This window comes from Arachis stenosperma, chromosome 3, assembly GCF_014773155.1.
Source record: "Arachis stenosperma cultivar V10309 chromosome 3, arast.V10309.gnm1.PFL2, whole genome shotgun sequence".
Classification (NCBI taxonomy): domain Eukaryota; kingdom Viridiplantae; phylum Streptophyta; class Magnoliopsida; order Fabales; family Fabaceae; genus Arachis; species Arachis stenosperma.
The window spans coordinates 94,587,006-94,605,271 of record NC_080379.1 but is presented as its reverse complement, the minus strand read 5'-3'; the positions used below and the strand labels follow the sequence as shown (position 1 = coordinate 94,605,271).

At 36.9% G+C, this 18,266-nt stretch overlaps 1 protein-coding gene across 6 annotated transcripts; it reads right to left on the bottom strand.

Moving 5' to 3' along the window:
• Nucleotides 1-5,573: 5,573 nt before the first annotated feature.
• LOC130968626 (uncharacterized) lies at nt 5,574-16,799 on the bottom strand. 6 transcript variants are annotated; one of them, XM_057894001.1, is made up of 7 exons: nt 16,449-16,799; nt 15,864-15,991; nt 15,651-15,716; nt 13,271-13,458; nt 12,393-12,578; nt 12,108-12,147; nt 5,574-6,422 (listed from the first exon to the last, which is right to left on the bottom strand). In XM_057894001.1, exons 4-7 carry the CDS (start codon nt 13,421-13,423, stop codon nt 6,322-6,324), a joined length of 480 nt encoding a protein of 159 aa, XP_057749984.1. In that variant the 5' UTR covers nt 13,424-13,458; nt 15,651-15,716; nt 15,864-15,991; nt 16,449-16,799; the 3' UTR covers nt 5,574-6,321. The 6 variants fall into 6 exon arrangements, with proteins under 6 accessions (XP_057749984.1, XP_057749983.1, XP_057749987.1 ...); XM_057894000.1 differs by having other exon boundaries at nt 15,864-15,958; nt 16,449-16,798; XM_057894004.1 differs by lacking the exon at nt 13,271-13,458 and having other exon boundaries at nt 5,627-6,422; nt 16,449-16,795.
• Between the last annotated feature and the right edge of the window lie 1,467 nt (nt 16,800-18,266).

The window sequence follows — 18,266 nt, the reverse complement described above, 5'->3', positions numbered from 1 at the left end:
ACAATCCAGGATCCAGGATTGCTAATACAATAATAAAATGTCCTATTTATACTAGACTAGCTACTAGGGTTTACAGAAGTAAGTAATTGATGCAGAAATCCACTTTCAGGGCCCACTTGGTGTGTGCTTGGGCTGAGCTTGAGCTTTACACGTGCATAGGCTTCTTTTGGAGTTGAACGCCAAGTTGTAACATGTTTTTGGCGTTCAACTCTGGTTCGTGACGTGTTTCTGGCGTTTGACTCCAGAATGCAGCATGGAACTGGCGTTGAGCGCCAGTTTACGTCATCTAATCTTGAATAAAGTATGGAGTATTATATATTGCTGGAAAGCTCTGGATGTCTACTTTCCAACACCGTTGAAAGCGCGCCATTTGGAGTTTTGTAGCTCCAGAAAATTCATTTCGAGTGTAGGGAGATCAGAATCCAACAGCATCAGCAGTCCTTTGTCAGCCTTCTTATCAGAGTTTTGCTTAGGTCCCTCAATTTCAGCCAGAAAATACCTGAAATTACAGAAAGACACACAAACTCATACTAAAGTCCAAAAATGTGAATTTAGCATAAAAACTAATGAAAACATCCCTAAAAGTAGCTAGATCCTACTAAAAACTACCTAAAAACAATGCCAAAAAGCGTATAAATTATCCGCTCATCACAACACCAAACTTAAATTGTTGCTTGTCCCCAAGCAACTAAAAATCAAATTGGATAAAAAGAAGAGAATATACTATAAATCCCAAAATATCAATGAATATTAGTTCTAATTAGATGAGCAGGACTTGTAACTTTTTGCTTCTGAACAGTTTTGGCATCTCACTTTATCCTTTGAAGTTAGAATGATTGGCATCTCTAGGAACTTAGAATTTCAGATAGTGTTATTGATTCTCCTAGTTAAGTTTGTTAATTCTTGAACACAGCTACTTTTATGAGTCTTGGTCGTGGCTCTAAGCACTTTGTTTTCCAGTATTACCACCGGATACATAAATGCCACAGACACATGACTGGGTGAATCTTTTCAGATTGTGACTCAGCTTTGCTAAAGACCCCAGTTAGAGGTGTCCAGAGCTCTTAAGCACACTCTTTTTGCTTTGGATCACGACTTTAACCACCCAGTCTCAAGCTTTTCACTTGGACCTGCATGCCACAAGCACATGGTTAGGGACAGCTTGATTTAGCCGCTTAGGCCTGGATTTTATTTCCTTGGGCCCTCCTATCCATTGATGCTCAAAGCCTTGGATCCTTTTTACCCTTGCCTTTTGGTTTTAAGGGCTATTGGCTTTTTCTGATTGGTTTTTCTTTTTCTTTCTATTATATTTTTTTTCGCAAGCTTTTGCTATTCACTGCTTTTTCTTGCTTCAAGAATCAATTTCATGATTTTTCAGATTATCAATAGCATTTATCTTTGTTCATCATTCTTTCAAGAGCCAACAATTTTAACATTCATAAACAACAAGATAAAAAATATGCAATGTTCAAGCATTCATTCAGAAAATAAAAAGTATTGTCACCACATCAATATTATTAAACTAAATTCAAGGATAAATTCGAAACTCATGTACTTCTTGTTCTTTTGAATTAAAAACATGTTTCATTTAAGAAAGGTGAAGGATTCATGGAATTATTCATAACTTTAAGACATAGTTACTACATACTAATGATCATGTAATTGATGCCAGGGCATCTAGGCCAGTTTTCACTGACCTTTTCTTTTCTGTTTTAGTGTAGTTTCATGCATTTTCTAAGGAAATAAGAAAGTTTTAGGTAAAAGAACACTTACATCTTGATTTAGACAAATATTATGAATTTTACATTATTTTCATGAGAATTATGCAAAGATTGAATGTTAATATGGATGATGCATGATTTCATGAATTGGATTAGAGCTTTGATGCACTTTATTTGTGTAATTTCAGGACAAAGGAAGCAAGGAAGAGCCACGTTAGCATCCATGTTAACCTAGTTAACGTAGGTACTAACATGGAATAGGGATAAGCCTACTGTGTTAATGAGAAAAGTGGACACCAGTAATGCCCTCGAAGCCATCATGAGCCACGTTAATTGCCACGTTAACTACATTAACGTGGTAGTTAATGTGGAGACAAAAAAGACCACTAACGTAAAAGTTAACGTAGAGTGAAATTGATGAGCCAACGTTAGTGACACTCACCTTTGTCACTAACGTTGGGATGACATTCATAACCACGTTAAGAGCCACGTTAACTTAGTTAACGTGAGCTCTAACGTGAAGACTAGGGGCACAAGACAACGTTATTGGGAAAGGTGAGTCCCAATAACGCTTGCGAATATGAGACATAACCACGTTAAGAGCCACGTTAACTTAGTTAACGTGAGCTCTAACGTAGGAGCTAGGGGTACAATGCAATGTTATTGGGAAAGGTGAGTCCCAATAACGCTTGCGAAGGTTTGTAAGGCAACGTTAGTGGCCACGTTAGTGCCACTAATGTTGGAGTTAACGTGGGCCATGTGGTGGGAACATTAGTGAGAAAAGTGATTGCCACTAACGCTCTCGAACCCATAATGTCTCTCAGCGTTAACGCCATTAACGCCCCAAGCCAAAGTCCATGCGTACATCACTTTCTCTCTGCAACTAAAGCTGAGCCCACTGAAGATTCCCAACTGCTTCAACTTAAGATCAAAGGCCCATATCCAAGACTTGCAGAATTGAATAGAAGACCAAGAAGAGTAGTATATATACGAGTAGTTTTGAACTAGAAAAGAGATTGGCACATTAGAGAAAACTACACTCTGTATATTTTTACTTTTCTGCAACTTCTAGAGTTAGAATGTATCTTTCTTCTTCTTCATTTCCATTTTCTAGAACTATGAACAACTAAACCCCCTTCATTGGGTTAAGGAGCTCTGTTGTAATTTGATGGATCAATCATAGTTTTCATTATTCTTCTTCTTTCTTTTCTCTTGATCTTACTAGAAATCTTTCAAACTTCATCTAATTGGCTTGTTATCTTGGGAAAGAAACTCTCCATAATTGGATCTTCTCTGAGCCTTGGAAAAGGGATGAGGAGATCATGCTAGAAATGCTTTCTCATGTTAGACCAAATTGGGGTTTGGATGGGTATTGTTGTGAGCTGTGCTGGTTGTATGACAGGTAGAAGAGGGGAGACCTCAACATCCTTTGATTCCGAACCTGAGAGGACCCTCTTTAGAAGAAGGATGGAAGTAAGAGGCAAAAGAGTTGTTGGAGCAGAGGTTTGGGCAATCAAATCTCGGATAAAGTATGGACTATTATACATTGCTGGAAAGCCCAAGATGTCTACTTTTCAACACAATTGAGAGCGCCCCGATTGAGCTTTTGTAGCTCCAGAAAATCTACTTTGAGTGCAGGGAGGTCAGAATCCAACAGCATCTGCAGTCCTTTCTCAGCCTCTGAATCATATTTTTGCTCAGGTCCCTCAATTTCAGACAGAAAATACCTGAAATCATAGAAAAATACACAAACTCATAGTAAAGTCCAGAAAAGTGATTTTTGCATAAATAATAATAAAAATATACTAAAAAGTAACTAAAACATACTAGAAATCACCTAAAAATAATGCCAAAAAACGTATAAATTATCCGCTCATCAAGGTCGGTCATTTCACCTTTGTTCAACCAGGTCGTACAGCTCGACCCAAGGTATGAACAGGTATAAATACTAGTTGTTAGCAACCATCTCAATCATCTGTAGAGCCTCTTCAGTGGTTTTTTATGTGAAAAGATCCTCCTGCAGAATTATCCATAGAAGTCCTCGCAGCCTAAGTAATCCCATCATAAAAGATTTGCAACTGTATCCAGTCTGGAAACATGTCGAGAGGGCACTTTCTGAGCATAACCTTGTACCTTTCCCAAGCTTCCTAGAGAGATTCTCCTTCTTATTACCTAAAGGTCTGAACATCGGTCCTTAGCTTGGTCAACCTCTGAGATGGATAGAATTTAGTAAAAAATTTTCTGACCACATTATCCCATGTATCCAGGCTCCCTTAGGTTATGTATCAAGTCACTGCTTGGCTTAGTTCCGTGCAGCAAACGAAAAGAGCAACAACAGATAAACTTCAGGATGGATTCCATTAGTTTTGACTGTATCAGAAATCTGCAGAAAATTAGAGATGAATAAGTTTGGGTCTTCCTGCGGAAGTCTATGAAACTGACAGTTTTACTGCACCAAAGTGATGAGTTGAGGCTTCAACTCAAAATTATTAGCATTCACAAGGGGCACAACAATGCTACTGCCATAGAAAGTGGGATTTGGAGCAGTGTAAAAGCCAAGAGTTTCCCTAGGTTGCTCAGGAGCATTAGGAGCAACAACGTTGTTGTTGTTAGGCTCTATAGTGATTTCTTCAGTTCCCTTATCATAATCATCTTTGAGACTTTCAGTAGCTCTATAAGCTCTAGCCTGCTATTAGCATCTTCTAACAGCCCTTTCCATCTCAGGATCAAAATTAAGAAGAGGTTCCTTGTCCCTATTCCTACTCATAAACAAACAGAAAATAAGAAAAAGTAAGAATCTCTACATAAGGAGTGAAGAGAATTTCCAGTGAGGTAAATCGGATAAAAGAAATAAAATAAAACAAACTAAAATAAGAAAAAAGAAAATTTTCAAAAATAGGAAGAATTTTAACAAAAATTTCAAAACTAAGAAAGGACAATAAGAAAATAAAATGAATAAAACTAAGGGAAATTAACACAAAAATTACAAAAATTAAGGAAGAAAAATAAGCAAATTAAAGCATTAAAAACGTCTAATCTAGGTAATCAAACAACGGATAGTTGTCAATCACAGTTAATTCCTGGCAATGGCGCCAAAAACTTGATGTGGATTTTGAATACCACAAACTAACTGGCAAGTGCAGCGGATCATACCAAGTAATAACTCAGGTGAGTGAATGTCGATCCCACGAGGATTAATGGATTAAGCAGCAATAGTCCAGAGATTAGGCTAGTTAGACAAGCTAAAATGAGTGGTTTCAAGTTCAAATAGCATAAAACAGTAAATCAGGGAGTGCAAGAAAGCAAATAGTGAATGGTTGGTGAAAAATAATATGAGAAAATAGTTAAGGTTTTGGAGATGTTTAAATTTTCGTATTAACAATTCTTATCAACTACTTTAATCATGTAAGGATTCAATTCATAGCAAACCTTAAGTAATCAAACCCTAATTCCTTAGTAATTTAGTCTCCTCTAACTCAATCAACCATCAATTCCTTGGCCACTTAATTTAAATTAGAAGATTAAGTACAATTCTAGTTTATGAGCCACACAAACCCTAAGTACCCAAAAATGAGGCGATTATATGTCACGTGTCGCGTTAAATCTAAATAATTAGAGAGTTGTGAGGAATTGATTTCAAGTTGTAATTCTAGTGATATAACTTTTTCAAGATTCAACAATAATTCAAATTGAAAAAGAGTTATCTTCCAATATATTCTAATTCCTAGGATGAAGAACGAAATCAATCCTTGAATTTAAATCAATGCATTTATTAAGAGTAGAATGACAATAATATTAATCTATTAAAATAAACAGAGCTCCTAACATTAACAATGGAGATTTAGTTGCTCATGACTCAGAGAAAAACTTAGAGTTGTAAAAAGTGTAAAAGTGCAGAATGAGGAAGAAAAAGAGAAGAGAACCCGAAAGGCTGAATCTTTTCTCTTTTTATATCTAATCCTAATTAATACAAAATTAAAATTCTAAAACTTAATAATATCTTTTCTTAATTCAAAAATAAATTAAAAAAAAAACCAAAGCAACTTTCCGTGGAACTTGATGACACGGGCCTCGTGCAAAATGCCAAGTAGTAGCTTTTAGCACCATCAAACAGAATGTTTTTCACACTTTTCAAGGCACCTGGCGCTAAACGCCGGAGAGTGGCGTTTAGTGCCACCTTCATAAAATCATTGCACAAATTACGAGGCCCTCAGCGTTGAATGCCAAATCGTGGAGTTTAGCGCCATCTTCACATAATGTTGGCACAAATTTTGAGGTTTGCGGCGCTAAATGCCGGGTAGTAGCGTTTAGTGCCAGCATGATAGCAATCATTTTTTTCCTTTTTTTCTGTACGAACTTTGTCAAACTCATCCGAATTTTACCTATAATCAACAAAATAGCAATACAACTCAAAGTAGCATTCATGATGGTCTAAAATACCAAAATCTCATAAAAACTCAACAAATTCACATCAAATTTACTAAGAAAAGATAAGAAAGATGTTCACGCATCACATGTATCCATGTTCATAAAGTTTCGAGGAGAGGAATAGCATCAATATTTGTCCATGTCTTCACAAATCTTAGTATTGGGTCCGATCTTAGCTCCATTTGAGGTTGTGGAAAGCAAAATTGTGCTGCAAAATGGCAGAGAGGTGCACTAGGTACTTTATCCAATGGGGCCAAGGCTCCGGTGCAACATCTACATAGGAGAATACATTAGAGTTTATGAAAGATTATCCTTGTTTCAACTTTGAAGACAAGGTTGACGTTAAAGAAGGTAATAATGTTATGAATAAAGGGGTAAATAAGGAAAGAAATATTGTAACAAACTACAAAATAAATGAAGTATACACCACTAATGATAGTTGGTAAGGCGAGAAGGATAAGTGTCAGACAATCCGCAAATTCAGAATCTCAAAAAGGGGCAACAGAAGGAGAGCTACAAATAGGAAGTTGCAGGATTTTTAGTGGCAGCTGAATGTGGTAATTGTCGCCTCTTCCTTTTCTGAATTCTTCTTCTCTCTTCCTCTCTAACTTGTTCTGACCCCTTCCTTGCTCTTCTTCGCAGGTCCTTGACGTAGGGAATTTCTGCTACATGTCCTCTACATCCACGTACCTGTATTCCTTTCGTATTTCCTAAAGTTATCTATATTTCGTTTATTTTTCCATGTAATTACTCATACCAGACTTCAGCGTTACATTGATTATTGAATTTCTATTACTGTTTCTTTGATTACTGCTGTACTTGTTGCTTAATACTTCATTCAAATTCAATACATTACACCCTTCCAGTGTATTTAAACCGTTTCTACTGCAATGATTCAGGTGTTAAAGGAATCTCGCTGAAAAAGTGTGTATCATATCTATCTAAAGAGAATCCTTTCTAAACACAATAAACCGAATATAGTAAACAAAATTCCCATTTGCAGGGTTTCTTTCTTACATTTCCTGTGTCCATCCATTAAAAAAATTCATGAATCACGGTTATATGTCTTACATTTCCTGTGTCCATCCATTAACAAAATTTATGAATCATGGTTGTATGTCTAACAAAATATAACCCGTGTGTTCTTTGACCAGATAAATAAATAAATTCGTTCGCTATATTCTCTGCATAAGCTAGGTAGTTCAGTATAAAAACCATACAAGCAAACAATATACACGTGCCATTAATCAATTGAGCATAGCCAAGTCTTCTTCATGCCCTGAGCATGTTATGCTAAGCCGCTTTAAAATCACACACACGTTTAAGGAATTAAGGAGGCATGTGATTCGTGAAAAGCTTTCACATTTCTAGTAATTTTACATTATAAAATCATTTCCGATGTAAGATTTTTAGTGTAAAATTTCTAAATGTAAGAACATTCTTCTAACCACACATACCCTAAGGACATTCAAGACCTTCATCACAAGTTTTAAACTCGGAGTGCCAGATTTACTTTTCAGACGATAATAGCAGTATTACACAAACAGATACATTATTAACCACACAATTGATCAATACTTGCAGGTGTTAGCTAAGCCACTAAAGATTTTACTGGGCTACCTGATGATTAATTGGATAGAACACTTAGGGCTAACAACGTAAACTTTATTTGCTGGAATATTGCTTTACCAATTAGCACCATCTGCATCACGCGCTTGGTAGAAATCATTTGGCCGAACAATGTTGACCTCCTCAAACTCATTATCATCTGGAAACAACATATTGCAAACAATAAAATTATTTTCCCTAACAGGTCATGTGGTCTGGATGTTGACTTCCAGGACTATTTGCATTGGGAAACAACTAAAGGGGACAGAGAAGATGAGAAAGATATAAACTACACATAGGAACCACTTGAATGCATGTAGAGAGATCTTTCACAAAGATATAAGGACAAATACATATTTATTAAGACTTATATCACTACTCTAAGTAGTATCATATCAGATGTGCTGAGTGGATCCTAAAACATATATGAATCATCAGTGTCAGATCCTTGTCCAATAAGAGGAATGCCAAATAAAAAGCCTGCCCCATTAAGGTTATTTTTTAAAATTAATACCAGAAAAAAAAGTATGCAACAATCAATGAGGTAGAAATTCTAATACGAAAATTACAAATTTCAAATAAATGAAAAATAGTTGGTTTTCAAATGTTATCCAAAGAAAATAGAATTGGTATATAACCGAAAACTACAGAATTCCCATAGCACGATCATGAGCTAGGATGTTCTTTGGTTTTGCAATTGAGAGAGCAGCAGAGGGGACTTCTCACTAACCACTAACAATAGCAACTTTTTCCTCCACTAAATGAGGTTGGGTAAGTGGAATTCGAGCATCTCTTCCTTGGCAGGTGCAACTGCAACTATATATCATTATATATAATATATCGATTCCCACTTCAATCCTATCCATGGTTTTGAATTCTGGTTGCGGTTGCAGTTGCAGTCAAAGTTTACAGCAATCGAGGATTGCAAGAAGAACATAAGTGTAACGGCAGCAATTGCTGCTACAAACGCAATGCAGTGAGCATTGCAAAAGCAATATTGTGGCCATAATTACAATTAAAAACCGCAATTTGAAACCCTAATGCTATCTACTCATACAATGTAGCATCATCATGATAAGCACCTGGGTACTATGGGGCCTGGAGTCACACAACTAGTAGAATGGGATGCTTGACTGGCTTTTAAGGATGTGGTTCCACACAACTAGCTTTAATCATTCTATACAACACTGCAAGTCTCAACTTTTCCCTTGAGATTGAGTGTAACTTTCCTGAGGGTGAACCTTGGCACAATAACAAGGTTGCGATCTTGTGAGGATAAGAATATGTACTTCTAACAAAAGAACACCTGAAGCACTCCTTTATTTAATCAAGTCAATTTGAGTTAATTCTTGTCTTGATTTAGTATTGTTCCCATCATTTGCGAAGCTTAAATGATTATTAATCACATGTTTAATAATTATATGCATTATACGTACAGGTAAAGATAACTAGTATTCAAACTGCAAAATGTATGAGTACATGGCTCCTTAGCTATCAAAAACCAAGCCTTTAGTTTCCTTAGGTGCAGAGTTGTAGCTAAGTAGTCCCTGGTAGGATGGAATATAACTGATACAAACTAGTGGCCAAACACTTAGTTGTTGAGTGGAAGGAGCTAAGACATGGACACAGATACATACAGAGGCATGGACATAACAATACACAACAGAACATACATCACAATTGTACTTAAATGCCAATATTTCCCTTCCTTTTGTCAGTTTAGTAGCGACAGCAACACAGACGCACCAGCACCACCTCTGCCTTTTTCCACCCTCCCTTCAAAGTTGACACAAACCACTGCCAACACCTTCAACCTAAAGCCAAATATAGAAGCAAAAAAACCCAAATCTAAATTTTAATTAAGAAAAATTAAAAAAGAAAACAGAGGAAAAGGGGAAAATTCTGGAAGAGGCAGTATCTCCTCCACAAGGAATGACAGCAGTGACATCGTCCTCCACCATGGGGAAATACCAAAGGGTGAAGTGGGAAGCACCAAAGTGCATGAAAGAGGTTCTAGGTGGCTTAGAGAGAGAGAGAGAGAGAGAGAGAGAGAGAGATGTTGTCATCACAGGGAAAAACCAAGAGCTTTGCGGCAGTGAACGGTGTAAGGCAATTGTGGAGGAGGCTGAGACGTTGAGGAGGAGGCAATAGCAAGTAGCAGGAATAACTAGAAGAGAAGAGGCAGCATATTTGTAAAAGTGAAGAAGGGAGAGTAACATTGAGAAAGGAAGGGTAGATTTGAAGATATCACAAAATAGTATGGGTAAAAATGTCCAAAATTCTGTGTCCACCATAAGAAATTTGTCTCAACAATTTGGAGAGACACACAATACATGTCTATTGTGAGTAATTGTGTGCCCTTCAAGAATATGCGTCACAATCAAATGGTGAATGTGTTCCACCGTGTCTATGTTTTGGGCGGACACACTCACTAACCAAACACAACCTTAGTGTATACCTTGAGACATGAGACACAGACACATACGCGCCCGATACAAAATATTAGTGTATGTGTATTGTGTTTAGTAACTCCGCCTATGTTACACTTGCGGTACATAGCCGGTCCCAAGTCCGGATAAAGGAGGAGGGTTGTGTTAGGTCTTCGGCAACCAACATAAAAATATAGCCGAACCCCCATGACATGTGTATTGTGTTTAGTAAAGAATGTGAACAAGATACAAATACTACTATATAACCCTTGATTTGTCTACCCCTACCAGCACCACCACAACTGCTAACGACGAAACAGTCACTGCTAATTTTTCATCTCTCCAATCTAATCTCAACTCACCATCCTCAACAACACCTACTCAAGTAGATTCAAAATTTTAAAAAAATATATTATAAAAAATAATGAAATTTTTAATTGAAAAAATAAAACAAAAACAGGTAGTGGAAGTGGGAAGAACACGATCACAACAAAAGATGCAGCGGGCGGACAAAGATACAAACAAAGCAACAAAGAAGGAAGATAGGGAGCAGATGCAATGGAGCTGATCTAGAGGCGACGCAGATGCAGGAAGAAGAGGTGGCAAAGGGAAGAAGGTCAACACGGCAGAGGAAGACGTGGAAGAGGTAGCAAATAGAGGCGGCAATAGAGGAGGATCAACAAAGGTCGACGCGATGAAGATAAAGAGAGCCGAGGAGGTAGATGACAACGACGACAACTGCGATGGCAGAGGGGCGACAGAATGGAGGTGAAGAGATACATGAAGACAAAGCAGAGGAAGAAGTGAAAGAGAAACGGAAGATGAAGATTGAAGAGAAGATTGTGAGGCGGAAAAAGAAAGGTGGAATTGGCAATGGTGGTGAAGGGGAGTGGCAGTGGTTGAGGGTGGAGGGAGGAGAAAAAGAGAAAAAGGGAAGAAGAGGAGAGAAGGGAATAAGTGAGGTTAGTGTAAGGGGGTAAAACAGGAATTTTTGAAAAATATCGAGGGATAAAAGTAGAAAATTTGTTTCTCATAAGTTGTCTCTCAAGGTCCCAGCTTTAAGGAAAGACATTGAATATATGTATTTTGTGTAGGGATGACAAAACGGGCCGAATCCGACAAAAAGGATGGGTCGGGCTAACATTTGGAACCCACCAAACTCGCAGGTTTTGGCAGGACAGCCCACCGGGCAAAAGGTTTTTTTTCTATTTTTATTAAATAAAAGAGTGATTAGTACTATAAAATTAACAATTATATAATTTTCGAACACATTTTTTTATTTTTATTCTTCTTTTTGTTATTAACTTTATTTGTTTTTTATTTTACACTTTTATATATATGCTTAAATTATGTGACTTATTTCTTAAAATAAAGATGATTCTATTGACAGATATTATTTTGAACAATTATATTGAAGTTAAAAATTTAGAAAAAGATAGTGAAAAAAATGATATTGTAATTTGACTATTTTTTATTTATATTTGATTTTTTAATTATTACTTTTTACTAATCTTAATTAATTTTATTAATTTATTTTTAAAAAGAGTTAAGCGGAATAGCCCACCTGCCCGCCAACCTGACATAAAGCGGGGTGGGCTAGCATTTTAAGCCCACCTTTGTTGGCAAGGCAGGCCGGTTGCCCCGTTTTTGAGGCAGGCCTTGGCAGGGTGGACAGACAACCGCTTTGCCACCCCTAATTCTGTGTGCTACCGTATCCATAAAAAATTTGTCTCAACAAACACTGAACATGGTCATTAACCAATCACTACCTTGATGTTGTGCAAAGACTAGGTTTAGAATCCATCTTTTTGTTTCTCCCCCAAAAAGATGATAATAGGTATATCTTATGCAACACAAATATAAGTATGTTATTGACGATGAGGAGGTTAAGGAAAAGGATAATATGTCCATATTACTTTACCTTTTCTCAAGGTCAGTGCAACAACTGCATCATTTTCAACCTGAAAATTAAAACGAATTGTAGAATATTGTCAACATCAACGGCAACATCTGTGCTGCATAAGTCGTACACGGAGACTCCAGAATTATTTGGCTATTCTAGATACTAAGAATAGATGTAAGCAATAGATCCAAAAGATAGATAAATGCGACAAGCTGATGTTAAATGATGATGATGCATTGATGAGGACGACGATCATAATGATACTATAGAACAAAAATCATGTCAAACATGACACTACAGTACCTTTTGATCCGCCAGAGTCCTCGAGTCCTCTAATACTTCCCCTGTAGCAGGTATGATTAACCTTTGGTTATTAGCAGGCTGATCAACAAGTTCTTGCAACTTAAGCTTTATGTCCAGAATTTTATCAGTTGGCTTGCACCTGATGAAGTATGTTGTCTTACTACGTTTAACACGAATGTACATATCCTGTCATGAAATCACAATTTAGTTCACTTATAATTTCAGATAATATATAATAGATACCTTAGTAATTTTAGAGAAGGATTTTTTGCCTAAATTAATAGTTGCTAGTGGTCAAATTGGCTCTAATTCATGAGATTTCATCCCGTAAAAGAAAAATCAAGGGGTGTTTGAAAGAACTGGGCTCTTTCACTCTATTAAATCCATGAATCAAGAAAGAAAACTGGGTGATTAAGAAAATAAGTTAACATCAAAACTACTCTAGAACTCAACCCACTATTTTGAGAAAGGAATTGGAATCACCAATGAGAGGAGAAGCATAATATACTCAGTAGCGGGACATAGTTAACAATGGAGATGTGCCTTAGTATTAGAGAAAAAGCTGAACACTGCCTGTCCCAATTACAATAATGTCTGGTCAGAGTGCTGAAATTCATTTAACTCCCTAGAATTCTTGATGTCACATAAGGATGTCAAGGTTAAAATTCTTGTGATACAGATATAGAAATTGAAGCTCCACTGCATATTTTGAGGTTTCAAGAATAATCTCAAACAATTCAACATAGAAAGTTAATTTAGATAAAATGAGAATAAATAATGCAAAATTAGGTTGAACAAGATTACACCAAGGTGTGTGGACTTTTATGCAATGGAGATGATCTTGATTATATTCATGATAACAACGAAAGTGTACTTACACTGTGTATGCTAAGCTTTATTTCATAGCTTACATAGCTAGTTGAAAGCTTGCATAAAAGAGGATTTTGCGTTAGAGCAGCCATGAGATGGATCAGGGAGGAAGTGTTTGATCCATGTAGCCAACCTCTCTTAGTGAGACAAAGCTTAGTCATTTTTGTTGTTGATGAAGGCCTACTTCTAGATGTATCTAGTTCGAACATGCAGAATATTTAGGAAGCGGGCTTTAACTTTGATTTAATGGTAGCTTGCAAGGATTAAAGGACCATCTTAAAAAACAAAATTAACGAGGTTAGAGAACAAGATAGTATAGACTTTCAATGTTCGAAAATGAGGATGATTCACTTGTTAAAATGATGAGGAATCTACATCACAATCATCTAAAGGTGATTCTTGATCGACAAATAGATCAAAGAATGTCTTGAATTCAGTTGAAGCTTACAGGGAGTGATGGAGCTTTACTAAGTACTAACAACACAAATTACAGGGTACAGCACATCATGTTAGGGGGCAAGTTGATCAATGTTAGTTCTGAAAACATGTTCAGCATCCAGAAGTCAAAACATTAGAGTGAGGGGACATTGAATAAGAAAGTAGTCTCCCCTTAAGAATTTTGGCAATGCAAGGGATTTGCATCATCCACAATGCTCCATGCAGATCCGCAGATGTCAAGGTAGCTTTCTAACTAAATGTGTATAACATAATGAGAAAGCAACACAAATACATGCAATATAAAGAAAGTTGAGAAGGAACTTCAAAGTCTAGGCTGAGTTGAAGCAACTGTAAATAACAGACGGCCTAAAGGATTTCAAGGCTTAATTGGGTTGTTTCATGAAAAGGGAACCATTTTGTTTTGTGGATATTATTTTAGTTTCCATATAGAGCTGTTGCATTGAGGGTGTTTTATATTTGTTAACTCTGAAGTTTAGTTTTACTTTGGCATTGTGGTTTCATGTTGGATTATACCTTATCCTCTCGTAATTTCCCATTCTTTTCTAATATTTCCTTTCCATCCTAACACCACTACCAGGGATTCTTACTAGCTGGGTGTGCCTAGCCTTGTTTTTCTTAGTATTGTTCAGGTGTAGGGCCTATTGTTCACCTAGACCGAAAAAAAAGAGGGCCCGACAAAGCATGATTACACATTGTATCTCAAAAATTATAATTTAAAATGATAGTATTTAATGCAAACCACTGCTTCTTAAAACTCCCACTGAAGGCCATACATTTGAAAGAAAACCGACAATAATCCTTTTCAGATAGGATTTAAACAAAAACTATGCAGCAGCAAAGCAAATATTTCCAAAGAAAAAGATAGGCATCCTTTGAGGAAGTCAAGACGGTGGAACATCTAATAAGAAAATCCACAATGCTGACGAAGAGTGTCAGCAACTAAATAAAGGAAACCGATCCTGAACTGCAACAACTGACCTAATTTGGAAGTAACACCTTGTTGCCAACTTGAGACACCTCATCATTAATGAACCAGCCTTGGACTTGGTAAAGCATTATATGCATGAGGGACACTACTATCAGATATAGACAGCAAACTCCAAAAAAGAGCAGGTGAAGCACCTCATAGAGGATGCATGTTTAAGAAACTTTTAGCATGCTTGTGAGTTGGAGTTTTGAAGGAAAAGGAGGGAAGGGAAGGGCTTGAAGAGCAAAATGAACTCCAGTTTACACATCAAACCATTCCCTTCCACTCCAAGATCACCACACACACACATTGTAACCTGATATCTTTGTGGGACTAGTTAACATCCCTTCTCTTCCTATTTCTTGCAAGACAAAGTTTTCCTTTGATCAATCCCAGTTCAACACATAGCCTAGTGATGTGGCAGCTCCTCTCCAATTTCTGGTCATGTGATAACTACATAAGAAATACAGCATGCTAGCAACCCATCCTCCTCCGCCTAAAAAGCAGAAAAGGGCTTCAGATGACTCCCATTGCCCTCTTACCTTGTTAAAACAGAAGCTTCAGCAAAATTCATCAACTAGACTTCTCTCAAGTATTGTAAACCCAGAAACCAAGAAAAAATAGAAGTGCAAATGCTATGGACCACAAATATTATCCCAATCTTGTATTTTTGCATATCTTTCAGTCTCGTTCTTGATTATTAATATTATATAGTTCTCTCACATCTGCTGTTGATATTGATTCACCCAGTAAGAAATAAGATCAGAAAGACATGGATGAAGCTAAGTTTACACACAACGAAAACCCAGTTACGGATTTCCAAAAATGACCATCAATGATTCCAAAATTCACATTTTCAAATAATCATAAATTGGTTACTCAATTTGCTCACGCCCAAGCAATTGAAAGGTCAATTAAGAAGCACAGATAACAACAACCAGAAAGAAAAGTGAATCACCTACCATTCCTTTGGTTCCCGGTTATTCTCCTTTGTAAAAAGGAATTTACTGGCGCCCCAATCCACACAACTGAAGAAGACATTCAGGAAAAATAAAGTTGTTAAAAAACATAAAAGTTTTTGTGATTTGTATTTTGGGAAAGGGGAACTCTGAAAAAGAAAAATTAGAAACTTAACATCCAAAGTTCCAAACAAGATCGAAGGATAGGATTTGCACCTGGAAGGCTGGCAATTGATCAATCTTTGGCAGAATCAGATTCTGGTGAACTGGTGCGTTGTTGCAACCTCACCCTACCTGCTGCTGTCACTTGTCTGAAGCGCCAAATTGAAGAACAAATAACAAAGCTAATATCAAAGTTTATTATCAATCACCATTTAAAACCTGAGAAATGCTCAAGGACCAGCAGAATTTACTATTTTTGGCCATCACTCTTAGCCATCAATCCAATTCTTTTAGTCTAGTGATCCAACAATATACTTTTAGCCCACACTTTTAAACAATATAGCTAATTGATGGGAAAAAACAATAAATTCTGCTGGCCCTCCAGCATTTCTCAAAAGATAATAATTAAAAAGCTGACCTAATTTGGTCAACAACTTGATAAGCAATTTTATTAACAAATTAATCAGCAATTTGATCAACATTTTTATCACTAGTTTTATCAACAATCAGCACCAACAAGAAGAGCAGATCAATAGCAGAATTTCACTTATCGCAGCAGCAACAATAGCACGTAATCAACAATAACACATCTGATCAATAATAAAAATTAAAACATAAATAGCACAAAAGAAAAAATACCAGAGGCAAAGAGGCAGAGCAGACCGACGGAGAAGAGGTTGCGGCGGCGGAGCAGAAAAGAGACAAGGCGCAGCAGAAGCACAGGTAGGAGGAGGCAAATGCGGCTGCGAGATGAAGAGGCAAAGGCGGCGAACGGAGCAGAGCACGCAGTAATCAGAGAGGAGAGTCGGCGGGAACAGAGACGATGTGCGACGGCGGTACAGTGGCGAAGGTGACGTGCGACGGACGAACAGGGACGCGACGACGAAGATGCGCGAACAGTACAGAGAGAGGTGAAACGATCGAGGGGCCGAGGCCTGCCGAGGGCGTCTAAGTCATTATTGTTACTTTGGGTGTTATTGTTATTTTGGAATTTCTGGGTTTGTTGGGACACAAATTAGTCAAAAAATTAGGATTTTTTATTTTTTATTTAAATAAATAACAGCAAGTTAGTTTTTTTTATTTAAATAAAATAAGTATAAGTTGTGTTAATGTGATTATTAATACCAGGATTAAAAATTTAAATATATTTAATATGTGTCTTAATTTTATTTTTAATATACTAAGCATTATAAATTTTTTAACAGCTATTTAATATGACATTTAAAATTTAATTCATATTTTAATCTCTACAAATCTTTAAAAACATTAATCCTAATTTTCATAAAAAAAATATGCACCATTGTCTATTTTTTTTTCATTTCTTCTACCTTTAATAGATAGTATTTCTAAAGTATAATAGATGATAGTAATAATCTTATTGAGAGCCCCAATCAAGCACTGTTCTAATAGAAATTGTACAAGAAAAATTAATAAAAGTAGAGATATACAATTTTTAGAGTAATGTAAATATGAATATCAACTATTTTACAATAGTTAAAACACAAATACAAATTTAAAAAGATTTTTTTTTTAGTGTCCAAACTATAATGTTAATATCAACGGCGGATTGACGGGGCCGACGGTGGCCATGGTCCCCCCAAAATTTTTCAAAAAAATTAATAAATAGTAATAATTAATAATATTAAATATTTTTTATATATAATATTAGAAAAAAATATAAGTTACAGAATTTTGTAAATTAAAGTGGCCAAAAACTGCACTATGTGAGATAAGCCTCAAAGTGGTCCCTGAAGTTACCCTCGAGTCTCATAGTGATCCCTGAAGTTAAAAATTACTCATATTCATCACTGAAGTTGCACTCCGGAACTCAGACTCGTCCTTCCGGTCAATTTCGTCCAGCTGGCGCAATCGGAAAGCTGACCTGGCCTCGTTGGTGACACGCTGTCAGCACAATGGCTAGCTGACGTGGCGATGTAAACTGTTTTGACTCAATTTGGTCCCTAAATTGAGGTTAAAAATCCTAACCCCCAATTGACTCTCTTCTCCTCTCTTCTCCATCGCACACTCTCTTCTCCTCTCTTCTCCATCGCACCAGAGGTGACTCTCCTCTATTGCTTCTCCTACAGTGTCTTCTCCATCTTCGAAAACCACACGTTATGGCTAGTGCGAGCAACGCAGCTGGGAGCTCCAACAACCCACGATCATTTGGAAGCATCATGAGGAGAATGAATAGAAACAAAGATGCACGTCTGCCAGAATGGTGTGAGTGCGGGTTGAGACCAGTGTTGTGATGGTCAACGACGGATTCTAATCCAGGGAGACCGTTCGTGGGTTGCCCAAACTACAATGTAAGTGTTTGATGTTGTTGTTTGCTGTAATTCTGGATGTAAACTTGGTTGATTCACTTTCCAGGGTGCAGACTGTAGGTAAGAGGTGGTGTGGGTTATTTCTGTGGGTGGATAAAATTGTAGAAGAAGATGCGGTAACATGTGATGA

What these genes read in the sequence shown, in the direction of transcription:
- LOC130968626 (XM_057894001.1), bottom strand. Translation starts at nt 13,423, where the DNA reads ATGACTAAGCTTTGTCTCACTAAGAGAGGTTGGCTACATGGATCAAAC. An exon ending in TAAAGCTTAGCATACACAGT is followed by an intron (nt 12,579 to 13,270) that starts GTAAGTACACTT and finishes ATTTCATGACAG; the next exon opens with GATATGTACATTCGTGTTAA. An exon ending in GGACTCTGGCGGATCAAAAG is followed by an intron (nt 12,148 to 12,392) that starts GTACTGTAGTGT and finishes TTTAATTTTCAG; the next exon opens with GTTGAAAATGATGCAGTTGT.